The sequence below is a fragment of the Crotalus tigris genome, unplaced genomic scaffold, assembly GCF_016545835.1.
Source record: "Crotalus tigris isolate CLP2741 ecotype Arizona unplaced genomic scaffold, ASM1654583v1 scf7180000017841.2860490, whole genome shotgun sequence".
Classification (NCBI taxonomy): Eukaryota; Metazoa; Chordata; class Lepidosauria; order Squamata; family Viperidae; genus Crotalus; species Crotalus tigris.
The window spans coordinates 2,338,807-2,361,314 of record NW_024096667.1 but is presented as its reverse complement, the minus strand read 5'-3'; the positions used below and the strand labels follow the sequence as shown (position 1 = coordinate 2,361,314).

The following is a 22,508-nucleotide window of genomic DNA, read 5'->3' as shown; positions in this document are numbered from 1 at the left end:
AGAGAAAATGCTAGCGGTTTTATTACAGTAGTTGTTGATGTTCAAGATACCACAGTAAATCTGGTTTACAATTCCGTTTCTGCTAGTTCAATAATAATAATGGAGTGGCAGAAACGATCTATCATAGGAGATACGACTTTGGAGAAATACTGAAGTAGGAGAGAAAATAAGGCTGCAAAATTTCAGGTCAACAGACTCCACTATTTGAGCCTCTGATTAACACAGAAGCCAACAATGATACATAATGTAAGATATAGCCCTGGAGGTGGCTATCAAACTTGTGTGTAGGACTGACTTGGCTGGATAATTGGCCTGAACAACTAAACACCCAAATAGTTATGACTGAATATTTTGTTGTGCATCAGTCACAGAGTGGGAGGGAGATAAGTAGAGGTTATTTGAGATAGCACATTTGCCAACACAGGAACCAAAACTGACCTAACAGGAATGCATTCCCATTAAAGATCTGGGATGCTGCTAGCATGCCACCATGCTCTTCAAATCTGCAGTATAATTAATGCAAGGTTCTAACTTTTATTAATATTTAGCATAACCTTGACATTCTACATATAGTACCATTCTGAAATCCTCGGCAAAAAAAAAAAAAAAAAACAGAACACATCACTGTCAAGAACTATCACCTTAACTATTATCCATCTATGAATCTCTGCACCTATACATTCTTTTAAAGTTGACAGAGCTATTACTTCTGTAGCTCTCTGCTCTGGTTATTATCAATGATTATTGAAGCTATTTTTTCTTCCTCAAGGACCCTCTAATTTATGAATTCATGTCTCCTACAGCTTTACAAAACTCCTTCAGCACTCTATTTATTTCAATGTTTTGCTTTTAAAATCAGCCTCTTATTTTGGTTTCTTACAGACATTTTTTCAGACATTATGGCCAAGGTGAACATTCCAATTGTTACATAATCTCCTTTTAGAAATGTAGACATTTTATGTCTCATTTATAGCAGGGGATAAGGGAACCTGTAGCCTTCCAGATACCGGACTACAATTTTCATCAGCATTACCTGGAATGGCAGGATGGAGATTCATGGGTTTGTCACTCCCAATTTGGTACAGCAACCAAACAGGACAGGTATAGCCCCCAAATAATAGTTAGAACTGCAGAAAAAAACAACTTGCCTTCCAAAGAGGATCTGTATATTGCACTGGTCAGAAGGAGGATTGAAAAGTATATATAGATCCCTCACATCCTGGATACAAACTGTTTCAACTCCTCCCATCTAAATACAGAGTTTTTTCCCTTGTGCCATCACTCTGCTGAACATCTAATTCTCACAAAGCTGTCTTATGTCTAAGTATATTTATTTATTTATTTATTTATTTTATGAGACTTATATACCGCTCTAAGTGCAAGCACTCTCTAAGCGGTGTACACCAGTAAGCAATGTATATATATATTTACATTGCCCCCAACAATCTGGGTCCTCATTTTACCTACCTTGGAAGGATGGAAGGCTGAGTCAACCTTGAGCCGGTGAGATTTGAACCGCTGACCTGCTGAACACAGTCAGCTAAAGTGTCCTGCAGTACTGCACTCTAACTGCTGCGCCACCTCGGCTCATCATATTTACCCATGTGGTAGGGCTGTATATTATTATTATTATCGTCATCATCATCATCATCATCTTCTTCTTCTTCTTCTTCTTCTTCTCTACTACTTCCTCTTATTGATATCATTATGATTATTATTATTTTGTTGGTTTGCATGCACACTGAGAACTTCTGCACTGGAGACAAATGCCTTGTGTTTCTAATCATATTTGGCCTAATAAAGTATTCTATCTAATTTTGGGGAATCTATTCTGCTTTGGTGTGGGCTTTTCACACTTAATATTCACCCAATAGACATAACAACTCATATGCATAAACCATTATTACCTTATCAATAAAACAAAAGGCCTCTCTGAAGTTTTTGTTTCTATTTTTTTTTTTTTGCAAATAATTAAGGCACTTAGTATTCTTCAATGGAGGGGATCAGACTTTGTTCAGTATTTTGCTGGGGAAAAAAAACAAACTTATCTAGAGGCTAATCGTGGATATCCACTATTATCTAATACAGGGCTTTTCAATCGATGATACACGTACCATTAGTGGTACGTCGGCACCTGGCAGGTGATACGCTTACAATGGGTTGAAAAGCACTGTAAAAAAAATGTGTAAAAAAAAGTGTTAAAGTATAGCATGGGAATGAGGTGAAACGGCAGCAACGCAGCACAGGGCTGTGGGAGAGCCAGCTGGAGCCGTGGTATTGCCAGGGCTCTGCTGAGCGCCCAGGATCCGTGCTGGGTTCCAGCCAACTGGTGCTTCCAGAAGCTGCGCGCAGTCTGGGGAAAGGAGTCATTTGCAGCTACACTGAAGACAAAGGAGGAGGAGGGGATAGACATGCCCGTGGGGTGTTTACATTTGGCCCTGGGCCGCCCTGGAGACAGTGAGGGGCCAGCCCACCCTGGCCCCCAATCAAAGGAAAACCCCAAATCTAGTGGGCCAGAAGGCAGCCCAGCCACCAGGCCCCTCTGGTTCCTTCTCCTCACCCCCTGGGCACAGACACAGTCGCCACTCCTCGCCATAGCTGGGGCGGGACTTGCAAGTACCTCCATCCTGCAAAGTGGTGCTCCCTGGCTCTCCCGCCCACCACCATGCTGGCAGCCCCAATTAAAGGCTGCACACTCCATTTTCGCCCAGCCAAGGAAGGGGGCGGCAGCTGACACTACAGCAGATCTGCAGCTTGTCAGGGGCACTCAGAGACTGGCCAACTTTACTCTGGAACTTCAGGGTTGGAAAACGGAGGGGCAGCGCCACGTTTGCAGGCCTGGCGGCACCTGCTAGAAAGCCTCCCGCTTCCCCTGCCCTTGCAGCTACCTCCTTTGGAGCCTTCCTGGGTCTGCTGGGCCTGCCAGCATGGCGGTGAGCAACAGCGCCAGGTGAGCTGCACTTTGCAGGATGAAGCTGGCGGACAACTTTGCTAGTAACCTGCAGGCTGTGAATTTTCCTTTCCCCCTTGGGGAAAGAATTCAAGGAGTGCTAGATTTATTTTTCCTGCTAATTACAGTATACCTTGTGGGTTTTTTAAGGAGCTTATGAGAAAAAGACGTGTCTGAAAATTAAAGGATGTATGGACTGAGTTGTGAGACAGGGAAGGGAAGTACATGGACTTATGCACTTCCAGTTGCTATCAGGTGTGCCACTAATACCCTGACTGGACTGCATGCTCTCAGGGCCCAAAGATTATCTTAATTCTTCATAGGGCTGTATTGTAGACTGACTAAATTTTTCTGGGTTCTGATTTTAAGGTGAGTATCCTGAGCTGTGGAGGCCTTTAATCTTCTTCCTAAATACATAATACTAAAATAATGAGAACTAAAGGCTCAAAGGGAAGGCAGATTAGAAAGAACAAGACCTTTTGGGGTCTTCAATTCTCTTCCTGTTAAGAGTTCCTTAATAAGGTTTGCTCTTCCTTCCTAACCTCAATAAAGGTGGTTTTTCCAGAAAATATGTGAACAGCTGTATTTAGTGATTTAACTATGTTTTATTTTTGGCTCTGTTTTAATTTACATATAATGTATGTTTAATTGAGGAGGACTTGGAGAGGTAGAAGTGGCCAATATGGAGGCAGCACCTTGCCCTCCAGATCTCTGAAGAGGAGAATGGGGTGGCAGAGGAGCTGTGTGAGGGAAGGCTGTTGCAACAAACCAGCATCCTTACCACGCACAATTAGAGATGGGAATTCCCTTTCGAGAAGGGCCAGCCTCCCTTGTGCAGGACCTGGGAGCACTGCTCCCCTGCTGCCTCCTCTTGCTCTCCAGAGGTCTGTCAAGAAAGAAGTTCAACTTGGAGGAAACTGCTCCCTGCAAACATCCTCCACTTCCTGCTTTGCCGGGAGGGGGCACTGGACAGGGAAACACCAACGATGTCTGGGATTGGGAAAAGAACATCTCTTTAGCGTGCTATATACACACACACATACACATTCCAAGCTTGGAGACTTGTATCCACCTCTGAGCTAGCAAATTGCCAATCATGCCTGGGTTTGGGGAGAAGGGCCTCTCCTTCCTCTGTGGATAAAAGTCCCCAAACCTGGAATGTGGTTGTGTGCGTGCATGTGCTCGGCTGCTAGCAGTTTGTGGAGGTGAGGAGTTTGTGGGGCATTGAGTTGTCCCCATATCGAGTTAGCTGGTGTGACTTGTTCCATTCCGACCCAGCTGTCTCGAGTCAGCTGTGTCCAGTGAGTGGTGTTAAGCAGGCCACACCCACTTGCTAGGCGATTGGTGGTACACAAATATTGCCATATCCTAAAAGTGGTACAATCTCTGAAAAGGTTGAAAAGCCCCAATCTAATATATACAGCCTAACTCCTGCTCCTGCTCGCAGCTACTTGTTTCCTTGGTTACAATCTTAGTGGCAGAGCTGCCGCCTGCCTACTATTACAGTTTGGCTTCAAAGCTTTAAATTTACATTGCAGTATAAGCTGGGAAGTTAACTGCAGTGAACTAATTCTTCAAGCAAATTCAGGGCTCTGCAGCAAAAAAGGCAGCATAGGTAAATTTTGCAGATCAGGACATTGACTATTTATCTCAGCTGCTGTATATATTTTTTGGATGCTTTATTTTTTATTTATTGTTTCAATTGTTTTTATAGTTTTAAAATCATAAGCCACCCAAAGTCACCGGTTGAGATGGAGAAATTCAATGAATGGCTACGGTAAATAAATAAATAAAATCTAAAACCTTTCTCCTTTCTGAAATGAAAAGCCAAACTGTGTCCTGAAAAATTAGTCACATTACATGTCATTTGCTTCCAACCCTACGTATATTATATTTACGTACATATTCTTTTTGCAAGAAATCAAAATTCAATCAAAGTTCAAAAAAAGAGGTACTGAGTATACTGAGTAAAAAGGGCCCTATTAAAGATATCTCATGTATCTTTGTCAATAGTCAGGGTTTTACTATTCATAAAACTGTTTTTAATTTTCTAGAATATTAGCTACTTATGCAAATCTGTCATATGCAAATCTGATAAGCATTTCTTCCACTTCGTCATTGCTACTAAAAGAAATATTGAAGATCAGCGTGCTCAGAACCCAGTGCCAATTCTTCCCCCCAACCTGATGAAGAACCATTACTGAATACTCTTGAAGTACAATTTTCAAATATCGTGTTTTGTACTTATCATAACATCTAGCCAGCATGTAACTAATATAATTATGATAATTATAATTAATGCAGGGCATTTTCCAGATGCTTTCCTGAAAACAAGACATAATATGCTTACCACATTTCGGCAATATATTAAGGAAATTTAACTGATCAAAATATGCAATAATATTAGTTGGCAAGATTTGTTCTTGGCAAATCCACGCTGACTTTTTATTATTTATCCTACTACTTTTAAGATGCTTACAAGTATCCACTTCTTTGTAATCTATTCTAGAATCATCCCCGGCACTTATACCAAACTGACTGGGTTGGTCCTCCTCCTCTTCCCCCCCCCCCAATTACAGAACAAACTCTTGCTCTGTTCCTGTCACTGACTAGTGCTTCTAGAGACAGCAGGCAAAGTACATGGTCAGCTCAAATGGGTCCTAGCCCACCTTTCTTTAATTAATACATTTTAAAGTGCTGGTTTTATTTTTATTTATTTTTTAAAATAAAGCCTGGGACTAATTTGTCTGAAATACCACCTTCTTTTATACCTATTCAGATCTTAGGATATTTAAGATATATCTTGCTGTTAATTATGATTCAATCATAAAAAATTGAATATTGCAGCTTATCACCCTACTTTATTCTTTCTTTGTAAATTACTCAGGAATACACATTAACAGGTGATAAAATAGATTAACTATTGGAAGATATTTCAAGATGAGGTGGAGGAAAAGGGAACGTCTTTATATAAGTGAAAGTCTGCTCATAAATTCTGCATCACACATTACTTCAAATTATTGATCAATTAATGTATAAAAAGAGTTTTTAATGGGTTGTTTTAATTCAATGTGGAAAAATTGTCTTCATCTCTAATCATCATCTTCACTACTCAACTATCCTATTCCTCAGAAAAGGAAAATGAATCTTAGAGTTGGCAATGAAAAAATGCCAATTATCCAGGGAGCAAAGAATGACAGTAGATAAAGTTTGTACATAAAATTTTCGTTCAGAAGAAAAAACAAACTAAAAAATGATTTTAACAGCAGTGGAAAGCAATCAGTTTCAGATCATTATCCCATTTGTCTAAATCTGTAATAAACATTTGTTGTACTTCTCTACCTACTTATCGGAACAGGTTTAAAACAAGATTGGGTTCCTCCATTTTAAAATGGGAACATAACAGTTTCTGGATTTACCAATCAGGTACAGTATACGATTTGGGCAAATGAGAATTGAACTGAAATTCTGCAATGTGAAATGGACCAAGTTAACTTGAAAGTCTGATAAATCAGTTCAAACTGATTTTTTCTGATAATCAGATTCTTTGCTTTAAATACAACAAAACAGTGGTCAAGTCCAGGTGGCTTAGTTCTCCTTGAAAGAGGGGATATATTTTGTATTAAATCAAATACTACAGTTCCAATTTTGCAAAAGCACTTTTTAAAAAAATAAATATTTAAATCATTATTTTAAAAACTATCTTAATCAGGACTTCTTGACATAAACTTTGCTAAATTTTTGCCTTATGGATACAATTCTTAAGAAGCAACAAGATCAGAAGAATATCTCTGTTTTCCATATTTACTGAAAACAAGCGTAATGTGGCATGATGAATGATTCAGAGTTAGCAGTGGGAAAGAGGAAAAAAACTCACTCAGTCTAAATATTATCTTGGATCTGCAATAGATTCAGAGTTTGACTATCATTTCCCTCTTTGAGAAAGGAAAAATATGAGCAAAAGTTTTTCCAGTAAAACATTTTACGATGTTCTAGATGTGGGAGGGAAATGCTCTAAATCCACAATTAATTCAGTACATACAAGAAGTTGCCTTAAGAAGACAAGTGGTTTAACTGCATAGTGGTTGCTAAATGAGAATGCAGCTTCAGAAAGGCCTATGGAAATGATGGAAGCTCAATGAAACAAAGTGCAAACATTATTTTGCTTCTGGAGAGCAAATAATAATTAACTGCATACTAAGTTGTAATTAAAAAGCTTTTTGGACTTTTCTTTTTTAACAAAAAACTTCTAAAAGTTTTGTTGCACCAAAACTGCCACCCCATAACTGCCATATGTTGAGTCTGTATTCCAAAGAACCAAAAGCTAAGTATTATTTTTTAGTATGTCCAATACGTCACTTGGGTTCTCACTGATAATATCCCTAGGTCTGGCGGGAAAGATATTGTTTCTTTTGCTAGAATAAATGTTTATATTTACTATGGAACAAATGCAGCACTGAACGCCAAAACAATATTTAATATTAAGTTAATGAGCATCTAAATAAGCGGATTATTTAATTTAAAGGGTTTAACATATTCCATAGCATACATTATTCAGAACATATATTTAAAATTAAAAATTTTGGAAAAATTGAAGTTCTCTTCCTGTACATCAAACCTGCCTGGTAAAAGAAATATTTTGCAGAAGCCAGATGTTTTATAAACATACAATGTATACAGTGTGTGTTTATAAAGCACACATTACCCTTTGATGAAAAGAAGATCTGGAACTTGTTGGGTTGTGACGTCCCATGCTAAGCTACTAGATGATCGTATAGGTTATGTTAATAATCATAAAGGAGACTGTTGTTGAATGAAAAATCGAATCAGAATTGGGGTTCACTTAAAACTAAAGTTCTATCAGTAATCTGTTAACTTTAGGATACATAAATATAAGGTTATGAAAACCAATTTGAGTATGTGGATCACTCTTCCCAATTTTTATGCTGGGCCATTTACCATTCATAAGAAAATGAGTGAGTTTTACTCTCAGGGTTCCACTGGGTAGGAATTCTAGTCCTCACTGACTGTTCACAGTTAGGATGGTACTGAAAGAATAACTGTATGAACAATGCCCGCATTTATGACCTTTGCAGTGTTTTTGTCATGTGACTGCCATTAGAGTCAGATAGCATAATCTGTCCTGTGTAAAACTGTAAGCACAGTCATGGTCATGTAATTTTTCATTTGGTGACTGCTTTGCTTAATGACTGAGTTGCCAGTCCCAAATGTGGTTGCTAAATGAAGACTATCTGTAGACAATTGCATTTACCCAGCATACCAATTGAAAGATGATCTGAACCATATACTTTGTTATAGGACATCATATAAACAAATAAATAAGATTTCCTATTTTTGTCTGTAGAAAGCTTTCAATAATGAAGTAAGCCCTAAATCTGTATTTCTGCTTAATAAAAACTTAGGATATTAAATAATTCACGTGATGATTATTTATTGGTCACTCTGAAGCAAACTAAAATTTCAAACAGGACTGACGATAATTAGTCCTTGGGAAAAATGCAAAGATGGTGGATTTGTGGCTCTGAAGAATCCTGGAAGAAAGCAACATCAACCACATCCATTATTTTTTTTAAAAAAAACTTATATAGATATGTTTGTAACGTCACCTGCAATCAAGATTATTAGAAAACATTACTATAGTACTTAAATTCAGTCTCATGAAGGCAAGTAGAAAGATTCAAATTCTATAATAGCAGTAGAGAACCAATATTTTGAAGTCCCAGGGATCTTGGCAACAAGATTCAACTATTTATGAACAGCGGAACAAATTTTCCATTAGACTTTTAGATTGGATTTGAAAACAGAAAGCAAATTTAGACAATTTGGAAACCAGTTAAGCCTAAATGAATTTAAAAGACATACTGAAGACTTTTTCAGCATTCTAAATTACATTATTTTCTAACACAACCAGACATGTACTTACACTGGGTTCTCACTACAGCACTTCAGATACAAATACCACCATCTTTTGTGAAAGGAACTCTCATGTACTAGAGTTTTTCCAGCAAAGGGATGCTTTCAGAAGGTCAGGTACACACAAACTTAACTAGCATTTTGATCCAAAAGCTTGCTTTAGCCTAGATTGGTTGGTTATATGCCAACAAATCCAGCCTTAGGGACTATGTTGTTAGACCTCCTCCAGGATGATTGTCCCCTACCTGGCCTTGCAGCTTTTACCGCTACACCCATTGCTATTGCAATCAGGTCTATGAATCTTACTGCTAGTTTTCCTCTTCTCTCTCTTTCTAGCTTTCGTTACATTATGGATTTCTCAAGGGAGCCAGTTCTGTGCATAATGAGTTTAATCATTTATGCTTCAACTGAGAACTCTGGACTGATTTATTCTATAATATATTGTTTGTTTTTCTGGCTACCCATAGAATTCTCAGGAGTCTTTTCCAACACCAAAGTTTAAGCATCAAGACTTTTTCCTTCTAACAGCCAATCTGAAAAGGCAAAGGAATGTCCATCACTTCAATTTCTTCGCTTTAAATTCTAAGACTGGTTTTGGTACCTGCTGCAATGGTGGCCTCTTCATTTACTTGGATTCCCACTTTTCACTCAGTTCCTCAACTTTCACTACTGCAGCCTGTACAACATTTCCATTTTCAGCTATTAGAATGATATAATCAGCAAGTAATAGATGTTTCATCTTCTATGTCTTCGCTATTGTAATTGAGCCCTTCTATCTCCTTGTACCAATAGTATACTCAGTTTGACTTCTATGTGCTTCTTCTAGTGATGTCCATGTATATAGGTATCAGTTTCTATTGATTGAAGAATGTGTTAGCAATTAAAAAATAAAAAATAGCAGTAATGGATATCACTCTCATGTTTCACTTTTGTTTTTTAAGGCCTTAGAGTCCTATTATATTTTTCCTCTTTATTATTCCCAACTATAGTATTCCAGTCTCTAGCTACAGGCAGCATACATTGCTATTTCAAACTGAACATGACCATGAAACTCATCAGTCTGAAGTTTTCTTGGCACGATTTTTCACAAGTAATTTGCCACTGTCTTCTTCTAAGGGCCAAACTAGGTGACCAACCCAAAGTCACCCAGTTGGCAACCATACTAAAGGCAGAACTAGCACTCACAGTCTCCTGGTTTCTAGTCTCATGTCTTAACCACTATAAAAATAAATGACTGATATTAAGTCTTAATGAATTTCAGTTTGATAACTAAATATTAACAGAAGCTGTTCGTTGCTTTATACACCTCACCAATCAGATACTCCTCCCTCATTTACTATTCAATTTTCCCACCTCATCCAGAAATGGCAGCAAAAGAAACCTGCATTCAAAATATGCACCCAACACTCACCTATTACCAAAGCATCCCACCCTATCTCCAAATAGCTTATCAAATGCTATTGGAGCCATCAACTGGTTAGTAATAACTTTGGGGAGTGGGTTTATGTGTTACCCACCTGTTTTTAGATATGTGGGGCAGAAAGAGCTATATTGTATTATGCATTTAAAATCTTTAAAATATGTGTTTCAGCTGGATAACATTCCACCTTCATAAACTCACAGGCCGAGGTTTCTTCCTCATCTCAAACATCCGGGTAGCACCAAAGCTAAGCGATGCAATTATGGGGTTTTTTCCCAGTGCAGGCTCATCATCGCTATGCCAGTCAACACTGTCCTTTTCATTTCGGTAAAGGTTACAGAGAAGGGAGTTGAAAGTATTCTTAGTGAAATCTTCCACTAGATCCTTCAACATGGCCAGTAGTGGGTGCCACTGAAATCAGAGGGGACAAAAAGTAAACATCAGAAATAGATAGCTATATTATCAAGAACTCAGTTTCCAATTCTACTAGCACTAATTTGAAATGTAAGAAAAAAAATACTGCACTTGGAACTTAAACTGGTGTTCATAATTTAAGCATAATGAAACAAGACTCTCTCATCTTATATACTTAAGACACTTACAGCAGTTAAGTAGTTGCACTCTTAAGAAAGTGGGTGGTTTGTTAATAATTCTATAAGCTAGAGTAGAAATTTAAAAAAAAAATACCCAACAACCCAGAAGAAGGTAACAGCAAACCATCTTTTGTATTAAACTGGTAGGAATGATTCTGGGTGCAATTTAAGGTGTTGATCAACACATTTCAAATCCTGTATCGACTGGAGCCAGGCAATCTTGGGATCATTTAGATTTTGTGCATTTGGAAACTGAGGTGAGAAAGGGAAATGTACCTGATGAATCCTGATCTTTTTTATGGTGCAAGATGTCACGACCTAGGTTTTAAGTGGACTATATTGATAACTTTGATAATATGTCATTTTAACACGTCCTGTATTGCTGTAAGCTGTTTAGAATCAAATGGCCGAAGCAGCATTTCTTAATAAGACTTTACTTTTATATAACCATATCTTTACACATATACGAAAACACATTTTGCATCTGACGTGCTAGACCCTTAGTTTCTCATGTTCTAGAAAAAGTACTGATGACTTATGAAATTTTTCAGGGCTTAAGTGCCAGAAAGTTCATTAACATCTGATTAAATTATTTATTTATTTATGAGACTTATATACCGCTTTAAGTGCAAGCACTCTCTAAGCGGTGTAAATATATATATATTTACATTGCCCCGGACAATCTGGGTCCTCATTTTACCTACCCCGGAAGGATGGAAGGCTGAGTCAACCTTGAGCCGGTGAGATTTGAGTAATAATTAAATAATAATAATATAAGAGCTTCATGTCCTTTCATTGTAGCTCACCAAAGCTTGCATGTTTTGCAATATCATGATTAATTGGTGCTTGCCTATAACATTTTCTACTTTATGCACCATCTATATAAGGCAGTGTTTCTCAACCTTGACAATTTTAAGGCATGTGGACTTCAACTCCCAGCATTGCTGGCTGTGGAATTCTGGGAGTTGAAGTCCACATGCCTTAAAATTGTCAAGGTTGAGAAACACTGATATAAGAGCTACAGGCAATCCTCCTTTAGGGTCAACTGGAGCTGGCAACTCAGTGGTTAAGAGAAATCACTGAATGAAAAACTATAAGTGTGCTTATGATCTTACTTCATCTTTCCTTTCTTTGCTTCACATGTACTCAATTTACGACCACAACTGAAACCAACATTTCTATTGCCACAGTTGTTAAGTGAATCACCGCTGTTGTTAGTAACATGGTTCTCAGGTAAATCTGGCTTCCGTATTGACTTTGTTTGTCAGGTCGCCACAAACAGTGATCACACAACCCTGGGACACTGCAACCATCATAAATACAAGCTAATTACCAAGCATCAAAATTATGATGCTGCAACAGAGATGTTGCAACGTTCATAAGTATGAAAAATAGTAAGTCATGTTTTTCAGAGCTGTTGTAACTTCAAATGGTTATAAGTCAAGGACTACTTGCATAGACCTACGACGTTTGCATATGTCAGGATAAGTCACAAATTTTTCATTATTGTCATAATTGTGAATAGTTGTTGTACAAGGCAGTTGCTAAGAGAGGATTACTTATAATTTGTTAAATACGTACCTTGTTGCAGATGCATATTTGAATTACCAAAATTAAATCAGTTACAAGCTGCCTAAATAATTTTTCATGGAAATTATAGTTCAACATTGCTAAGAAAATTTCTAGAATTTCCTCAATGGTTTAATATCCAAGCTAGTTGGGGGGGGGCTTGTTCCCTTAGCAAACCATGACATAAATCAGAATTAAAGTCACAATTATCACTATTTGATAGGAAAAACCAGCATTAAGTTCTTCTCTCAATTTTAACTGAAGGAAAAAAGTGACAGTGACTTTAACTCTGTTCTTTTCCAATACTGCCCTCCAGTGTTTGATAAATGCAAGGTTCTTTTTTTTTTCCCCCTAGAAAGAATTTTCCATCCCTGAACAGATATTCAGAAGAGGCAATAGGCATTTTTCTACATTCTTGGAATTAAGGGCAAGTTTTAGAAAAAGGTAAGTAAGAGCACCATATTTTAAAGTGTGTGTGTGTGTGTGTATATGTGAGACTCAAACAATTAATAAATTATAATATAATATAATAATATAATATATACAATACAATATAATATAACATAACAGAATAGAAGCTGGGAGGGACCTTGGAAGTCTTCTAGTCCAGCCCCGTGCTCAAGCAGGAGAACCTTATCATCTCAGACAAGCGACTGTCTAGTCTCTTGAAAACCTCCAGTGATGGAGCATCCATGATATCTGAAGGCAAGCTGTTCCACTGGTTAATTGTCCTCACTATTAGGAACTTGCTCCTTAATTCCAGGTTGCTTCTCTCACTGATCAGTTTCCAACCAAAGTATGTAGGCATTAAAGAAGATTTTTAAAAAATATTCCATTTTAATACTGAATTCTTTAGCAACTGAGCAAAAAGAATGCAAGTTAAAAACAGATGGAACAAACCAGGATGAACGTCCAATTCTGTAATGACCTGAAAGCTCAATAAATGAATTCCTTAATCTCCTCAGCAAGGCACAGTAAAAATACTGTGTAATAAATATTTTTCTGCCAAAACATCAGCTACTAACTTTTTAACAAACTTCTATTCAGGAGAGGGAAGAAATCATGGCCTTGAGAGACAGGAGGAAGTTTTGCTATGACAATGATTAGAAAAAGGGGGTTAAGCCTGGGGCAGAAATATAACCTGAATAAACAACTCAGACACTACCCTCCTTAGTGGTCGCAAGGATAAAGGAAGAGAGGGGGGAGGCACATTCAGACTTGCAAGATCTTGTTACTATAATTTTTCAATTAAAGTAGTATTACCTACACAATACTGGATTCCTAGTCTGATCTATCCTGAAAAGATAAGATCAAACCTTATGAGATCATGAAATTTTTAAGGAACTGCTATCAGCTCACTTTCTGTTTTGGAGGTAATACTGTAAAGATAGTTCAGCTGTGATTGAGGGATTTTCCACTAAAAGAAAATCTGCTTTATCCTATCTCAGGAGATTTAGCCTATTCACAATTCTCCACAGTTGCATCGAGAAGTGGCTTTGCTGGTCTCTGGTTTCCATCCCTGTATCCAGTGGAGTTTTAGTTTTTTTCCCTTGCCAGAAAAAAAATCACAGTGAAGAAAGAATACCTGAAATTCACATCACCATTGTTATTATGTCTTTTAAAGTTTATTTTTCAACTTTAGAAAACTCAAGATCTATACGTACATCAGAGTTTGCTTGCATTTCAAGTCTGGAATAAGTGTAGGGTAGTTTTCCATACCATGCTGTGAGTCTGGGTTCATCATAAGATCGATCTACAGGGGGAAAAAATGGATGCAATAATTAGGGCTACTATGGAAACCAGTAATATATGATTATAAAGTTTTTTGACATTTGGGGAATAAATGACTTAATAACTCTTTTAGCATTTTTTTGCCTTCTCTAGAGGAAAAAGCTGACGAAATGAGACTTTTAACTTGCAATTGATAAATAATACAACAAAGACAAAATTATTCTAGGCTATGTATGCATCAGTGAAGTTGTTCTGTTTGAAATACAAATTTCTAGAAGGAAACGTGAGAAGTGAACCAAGCTCAAGCAGCTTATGGTTTAAACATCATGGTACTTATACCCAAATCCAATAGTTAAAAAAAATAAAACAGAACAAGGAAAACAGTTTGCTGTGTGACCAACCAAAAACATGCCATTGTAAAAACCTGCTTTTCCACAGAAGGTGCAGTCCCAACTTCATACTGCTTTTTGAAACTCAGGAACAAGCAGACCAGTTCAGAGCTGAAATGATAACACTGAATCTCCAGCCTCTCTGCCTTCTCAGCAAAAATAATCACCAGTAAAACAACCAACCAGCACAAACAAAGAAAAATCACTAGTAGATGCACGGAACCTTTCTGAACCTTTACAGGAGGAAAAAGCAACTAAAAGTTTGTTTTGGCTATCTCCTTATACTAAACAAACACAGGTTAGCCCTAAATCTATGTATTAAGTGGAGACTAGAACTGCTGGCAGAGGGCCAGGTATTTTGCTGGCTGCAATGGATTTTACTAGAGTGAATATTCCAAGGTTTACTGCTAGAGCTTGCAGAAACAGAAGTCAATAGTTAAAGGAGACTGATAGCAAAGTTACCGTGTCTAATGTGTGTTCTTTGCCTCCATGGAATTTCATGCAACAGCTGATCAAACATCCAGTCTGCTTCACTCAATGAAATGAAGCCAGGAATCAAATGAATCCTAGAATAAAGAAAAGTCATATTACACGTTGATATTTTCTGATTTATTTCAAACTAAGACATTCCAGGCAGGTTCTGAGTCATTTATTTCCATCAAGCAAAGAAAGCAAGTGTGCTGCTAAGAAAAGAGTATCCCCACCACCACCACCACCACAATATTATGAGTTGCTTAGGTTAGGTTATCAAGCTCTTCCACTCCCTACTTGCTTATGATTATGGTATTGTTGGAGAACTTTTTTAAGCTCATTTTTTATTTTTGTACTTTGCCTAGAGAACAAAGAGAATAGTCTCAGGGTATCCATGAGGGAAATAAGAACAGAGAAGAAGATGTAAGGAGAAGTGATTTATGCTGAAAAAGTGATTGGGAAAATATTAATTCTTCTAGACTTCTCAATAAAATTCAATACCATTGCCCATTAAGTCAATGACAGGCCAATGCAGGCATAATGTTATAGGGTTCCAGGTCATTCAGGAGAGACATATGGAAATTATAGATTCTTTGAAGCAGGTAAGAGGTCAGTGAGGATATGAGTCAAAATGTGCATACAGACTCATGTAATTTGGATCTAGCTCTAGCACCAATTCACTGTTAACTTTATTTCTTAAACAGATCTGTAATCTCATGGTAACACATTTTAAATCACTTTACTTTGGCTCTCGTATAAATAGCCAGGCAAAATCAATAAAAAGAAGACAGAGATTACTTTTTTCTGAACCCAAGTCCTCTTCTGTAAGTGAAAGGAATTCCCTGTAAGTTTTTCTTCATTAGAAAGGAAAAATTAAGTTCATTTATGTCCTTTTATGAGCATAGAATTTTTTGTACATCATGGAGAAAGTGAGATTTGGAAAGGAATGAAGTTCAGTGTTCTCCTAACAAAAAGTCTATGGATGAGTTTCCAATCTCTGCAAGCAGATATTTGTTCTTCTAGTAGCATTCTTTGGATCCAGCAGAAAAAAAGATTAAATAAACAAGATACAAGATTTACTCAACAAGACAGGAGAAATACTCAAAGTAATTGTCAGTTTAAGAAAGCTATAGCTATTTCCCAGATTATAAAAACTGGTATGATAGATAAAATGTTAGATAAGGATTAGGGAGACTTGATTTCAATCTTTGTCATGGAAACTCAATGGATGATTTTAAATTAATCTCTCACAGCCTTTATTATTTCACGGGTTTCCTATTGTGTGTGTACAATAAAGGAAGATTCCCGTGTACACTGCCTTCCGCTTTTGGGAAAAAAACCTTAGAATTTAAATCTAGCAAATAAATATATAACATTTTTGGCAAATAACTAATGGGAATGGTCCTGACCCAATGATTCTTTTCACCTGAAGATTTAATAAAAACAGGTTTAAAAAACAGTTAATTTTCAACTACATTGTAGACTTATAAGGTAACTATCAGAAAAGAAAGCCAGTGTGGAAAGTGTTATCAGAACAAGTGTCTATGATAAAAGAATATTCTTAACTTGGGTGAATATTAAGAAAAACATAATTATTAATAAATTTATGTACAATACCATGGTCCTCCATGTTTATTTGTCTTGTATAACATCTTTGCTATAATTACTTAATACTCATTCAAATACTGGAACATAATCCTAACAGAACTATTCTGCAAGAACACACACACACACACACACAAAATGTTAGATACTTACTTTGATATTCCTGCAGGCAATGTGCTGATCTCATATAGACCCTGTTTTCTGCAGCAGAGGAGGAAAAAAAATCCATCATGGTTGGGTAGAAGACATAAAAGGTTCAAACTACTAATCAGGGTTAGAGAAAGAAAATGTATTAGATCCAAGAGATATGGGAGTAAAAACACATTACAGGTAGTCCTTGACTTATGATCACTCATTTAATGACAGTTCAAACTTCTGACAGCACTGAAAAAAGTGATTTATGACCTGTCCTTGTAATTATGACTGATGCATTGTCTTCATAATCCACTGGAAAGTATTTACCATGGTTGCAACATCTTGGGATCATGTGATCACCACTTGTAACCTTCCCAAGGAGCTTCCAACAAGCAAAGTCATTGGAGAAGTCAAATTTGCTTAATGACTGCACTGGTTATTGACAAAGTTCTGGTCCCAATTGCAATTGTGTGGACTACCTGTAAGAGCAACAAAGCCCAAATGATCAAGAGATATTAAAATGAGCTAAAACTGGAATACTTACTCTATTATTCTGGGTTCTGGGACTTTGCATACAACCTAAGGATTAAAAAAACCCTCATATTTTTATAAAGTATGTATATTTAGTTTACCACAGTTTAAAAGGACAAAGGACAAAGAACTATGAAAATACTGAGCATGTTTACATTTGCTAGTGCTGCTTTGTATTACTAAATCACGTTTAAAATTGCACTTTTCCCCCCCCTGTAACTAACTCTCCTATATTGAGATGGAAAACAGTATAGATCAGGATGGAAATTATCTCAATGGGATAAATAGGTAGATTAGTAGGTTGAGGAAATTAAACATAAACATAAAGTGTACTAATTTATGGGGGAGGGAGGGTAAAAAAGTAACTAGAAATCATGTATTTTGCAACCAAACTGACAAATATTGCTGAAGATTCCAATAATAATTGTTTAGTTATGCTGCTCTATGATGCTGATAATTCATCTGAGTTGGGAGATATTTTTTAAGACAATGCACACAAGAAACCATTAAAATGTGCTTTCTATGTGTTCAGGCAATTTTATATACATATAAACAAAGTAATAACAATATAATACAATATTTTTACCTCTTCAGGTGCTTTAAAAACAAACTGTCTTTTAGATGAAAGCTCTGCCTCTGCTTGGAACGTGGACGGTGCAGAATTGGCAAATGCTGGATTTTTAGCATTGGAATTTCTAAAGGCTAACACAAGAAAGAACAGTATCAAACTAGATAACAAGAACTTTCATGTTTTCAATGTTATTTAGTATCTGTATTTTCAAATTAAGAGTACATTCACACACACAGGTAACGTTTTATCCTTTGGTAATTCTACTTCAAAGGGCAGTGTGGTGGTTCAGCGGTTAAGATGCTGAGCTTGTCGGCTGGAGAGTCGGCAATCCAGGTTTGAGACCTGAGCGCCATGTGATGGGGTGAGTTCCCGTCCTTGCTCCAGCTCCTGCCAACCTAGCAGTTCAAAAGCTTGCAAATGTGAGTAAATATGTATCACTTCAATAGGAAGGTGACAGCATGACATCATGCTGGCCACGTGACTGTGAAAATGTCTTCAGACAGCCCTGGCTCAATGGCCTTGAAACGGATATCAGCACTGCCCCCTATAGTCAGCAATGACTAGTGGAATAAAATCCGCAGAAAGTCCTTTACTTTTTACTATCTCTATTTCAGGAACTGTGATTTTTGTGAGACAGCTCGAAGATTTGGGAGCACTTATTTCATGTAGAGCCGCCATGTGTGAAGTACGTTGAGAATCTGATATTAAAAATAAAACTATCTAAAATCAAGTTTATTATTTTTTCATGCTATTCTTATGAAGGTATGCACGGAGGATTTCAGACAGGCTTAAATAAGCATATGAACCATTTCTACTGGTTTCATTTCCTTCACGTTATTAAGAAATCTATATCTTTGTATTGAAACCACATTTTTATAGTCCTAACAGAAACCATTATAGCAAGCTTTATGTTTTTTTTAATAACACCTAGAAAGCTTACACTATAATCCTATATCCTATAAGAACCCAGATCAATAATCACTGAAGTTAGGAAACTTTTTCTAGAACCTCCATTCTAAAGATCTTAGGGAGACAATTAAAGGCCTTGTTCTGACAGTATCCCTTCAGCTGTAGAGATTTTAAATACCGTATATGCCGGCGTATAAGGCGACTTCCGTGAGCGCTAAAATCGGCGCCAAAGACGGGGGTCATCTTATATGCCGAGTTGTCTTATACACCGGAAATACTGGTAGTTTCTGGCGTATAAGATGACGTTCTAGGAATGCGGCTCGGCGATAAAGACGGGGGTCGTCTTATACACCGGGTCACCTTGTACGCCGGCATATATACATTAATATTTTATTTCGAGAAATGAAAAGCTAGCATGTTTCAAACCAACCACCATCCTCCTACCCCTTTATATAGAAGGACAATAAAACAAGGTGGTAAAGAGCAGGATTAGAAATGGGGGGGGGGGAAGACACATATATCAATCTACCTTGGAGGTTTTGTCATAAGTGACCATTTTCTGAGAGTGGCCATGAAGATTCCAAATGTTTCCTCTAGCCTCTAAATTTGATATTTTTCATTAAAATTGGCATATGTGCCTCTAGTACACATATGCAAAAAGACTTAGGCCTAACACTCCCAAAAAATGTTTGATCTAAATGAGAGTTAAATAGCTAACCCCAAGGTTGGATCAGCAGTCAAAAGAGAGCTAACTTGGAGAATAAAAATGAACCATGAGAGTAGCAGCTTATATAAGAAATCAACCTAGTAAACTAGTTCATAGGCTCAAGGGGGAGCATAGAGAAACTCCTTCTGTAGTACTTATAGGTAGGGAAAAGATCTCCCTGAATTGGCAGTAGTGTTCCTGCTAGGCAACAAGGTTAATTTGTTTATACACATTAGAACAGTGGTTTTCAACCTGTGGGTCGGGACCCCATTTGGGGTCGAACGACCATTTCACGGGGGTCGCCAAACAAGGCTGTCCGCCATTTTTCCCCCTTTTCTTTGGCCACACCCCTGACACCCGGTGATGTATAAGTGGTTGGGGGTCACCACAACATGGGGAACTATATTATGGGGTCGCGGCATTAGAAAGGTTGAGAACCACTGCATTAGAACAAGACAGCATTTACCTGAACATGAAGTCATTCTGCTATTACCCTGGCTAGCCCAGCCACCCTGGACTCTGGCTCTCTGCCTTTTATCTTCCATTACTCTTCTTTACCAGTCTTCTTGTAAGGGGTTTAACATTCCTAAATCAAAATATAAATTAACACCCTGCTAAACAATTTAGCTCTTAGTTCCTACTGCTTTTGAAGACGGGAGTAACAGGGTATAATGTATAAACAGAAAACAAAGAAAGCCTCTGGATACATCATTAGGAAACAAAATCCCTAACATTTTATTATTGTTAACAATAGAGAGACAGGTAAGAAACTGCCTTCTATATAAAATGTAGGCAGCCCTCAGTTCAATAATCTTGCTCTATTTTATAGGAATAGGTCTTGTTAAGATCAAAAGCCTTTATTATTATTTTCAGTTTTTCCTAACCAGGGATTTCAAGAGAATACTCCCGAGTGTCTGCCCGACAGCACCATCAACTATTCTGGACAAGGCAGGCCCAAGGACATCCTGTAGGGAAGCAGCCTCGTGTGTACATTGGAAGGACCATGCAGAGCAACATTTCAAACTGAACTGCTGTACACTATGGCCCATGTGCGCAGAACCAACTCCCTGCTACCACGCCAGCCAAGAGTTATGGGCCCTGGGATTCAATAAATCCCGAGGTCGCTTATTTGGAAACACGGGAGCGGAGAGAGGGAATAATAAAACCGGCTTAGATTTAAGGAATATTTTTCTTTCCACCTCCCCACTCCTCTCTCCCACCCATCCCTCAGACCCAAACCAAAATTCTCCCCAGCTACAGCACCGAAAGGTTTAACCCCAAGTAAGAAGATTTCTCTGCCTCTTTCCTTCAGACCATCTTCCCACTTTTTTTTCCCCCCTTCTCAGAGCTTGCGGGCAACAGAGCTACTCACACAAGTACGCCGCCACCAACAACTACACCCTCCGTCACAGATGACCTCCACCAAAGGGTAGAAGAAAAAAAAAAGCCCTCCAGCACACCTGCGCGCGCACTTTCCGGAGGACACGCCCTTTTCTCTACGGCACTTATTGAGCAGAATAGGCGACTTCCCCTCGCGGGGCAATCATTGGGCGGTAAGACGTTCTTTGCCCCGCCCACCGCTGGGTCTCAGCCCCTCTCCGCGCGGAGCTGAATGTTAGGGGCGGGAGGCGGGGCTGCACTCCTTGTCTTGAAAATTCTTAGAATCGGCTTTCAGCAGAGCAACCTTGCGTAGCTCGTTCGAAAACTTTACCGGGTCGCCACCTCGTTTTCTCCAGGAGGCAGCGGATGACTGGGATGTTTCCGGCAGGATCCGAGTCTCCGCCGGCTACTGTTCCTTAGCAACTGGCATTCTGAGATGACATGCTTATGACAGGCTGCACACCTTTACTCCCAAGTTTTTATCAGTGGTATTAGCCGTTTCATTTTGAGCTTTAAAATGATAAAAGAATTGGACTTTTTAAATTACTTTTAGCCGCGTTTAGAGTTCTGTTAGAGCTTAAGTGTCGTGGAGTTCCTGATTTATGACTTGACCTAACTTTACACCAAAGCAAGACTGTGGTGCTTGAGGGATCGATTGTTTTCTTGCATTTCGTTACCCAAATTGGATAACATCATCCGTGCTAGTAAGGAGTGCAGTTTGCTGTCAGTTTATATTCTAGTGGCTTACTGTGGTGCTTACTAGAAGTGGAAACTGGATAAATCTAAAGTATTTGATTTTGATTTAAATCTTTTGCTATCTTTGTGTTCACTTTAAAAATTATTTTGATGTACACTTATTGAGAAGCAAGCAGCAAACAGAAGTGCCTAGCTTTTTGCAGACTGTTAGCAATCAATTCAAACCTAGTAACCAGCCCTGATGCTAAAGGGAGAAATGGCATGAACACCTGGGATATTATCTAAGAGCTCTTTGTTGCAGACTGTTGTATGAAGACACACTCTGGCAACATCCTCCTTTTGCCACATCTGTGAATATGCCTTCATTTCAGACTCACTAAAGAAGTTAGACACTAAATTTTATGACACTAAACTGGCAGGAATAGCCAACAACCCAGAAGACAAGCTCAGGATCCAAAAAGATCTTGACAAACTTGAACATGGGCCCTATCCAACAAAATGAATTTTAATATGGAGAAAAGCAAAGTTTTACATGTATGCAGGAAAATTCAAAGGTATAAGTACAAGAGAGACCTGGCTCAAAAACAGTAACTGTGAGAGGGACCTTGGAGTCCTAGTAGCCGATCACTTGACTATGAGCCAGCAATGTGCAGCAGCCACCAAAAAAGCTAATATAATCCTAGATTGTATAAACAGAGGCATAAAATCAAGATCACACAAAGTATTAGTACTGCTTTATAAAAACCCAAGTAATACTGGAACCTGGAATACTGCAACCAATTTCAGTCACCATACTACAAAAAAGATGTTGAGACTTTGGAAAAAATTCAGAGAAGAGCAACTAAAATGATCAAAGGCCTGGGGACTAAAACATATGAAGAACGGCTGCAGGACTTGGGTTTGGCTAGTCTAAAGAAA

General features: G+C 38.0%; 1 protein-coding gene across 1 annotated transcript in view; it reads right to left on the bottom strand.

Moving 5' to 3' along the window:
• Positions 1-21,026, bottom strand: part of ALKBH3 (alkB homolog 3, alpha-ketoglutarate dependent dioxygenase) — a 28,018-nt gene extending 6,992 nt beyond the window's left edge. Inside the window, exons 1-8 of the mRNA XM_039343324.1 lie at positions 20,887-21,026; positions 19,981-20,100; positions 17,915-18,030; positions 17,342-17,376; positions 16,816-16,863; positions 15,049-15,152; positions 14,131-14,219; positions 10,506-10,715 (exon numbers count right to left, since the gene is read on the bottom strand). Of these exons, the coding sequence (XP_039199258.1) occupies positions 10,506-10,715; positions 14,131-14,219; positions 15,049-15,152; positions 16,816-16,863; positions 17,342-17,376; positions 17,915-18,030; positions 19,981-20,059 (681 nt within the window). The 5' untranslated portion in view covers positions 20,060-20,100; positions 20,887-21,026. The remainder of the gene's footprint in view (positions 1-10,505; positions 10,716-14,130; positions 14,220-15,048; positions 15,153-16,815; positions 16,864-17,341; positions 17,377-17,914; positions 18,031-19,980; positions 20,101-20,886) is intronic.
• Between the last annotated feature and the right edge of the window lie 1,482 nt (positions 21,027-22,508).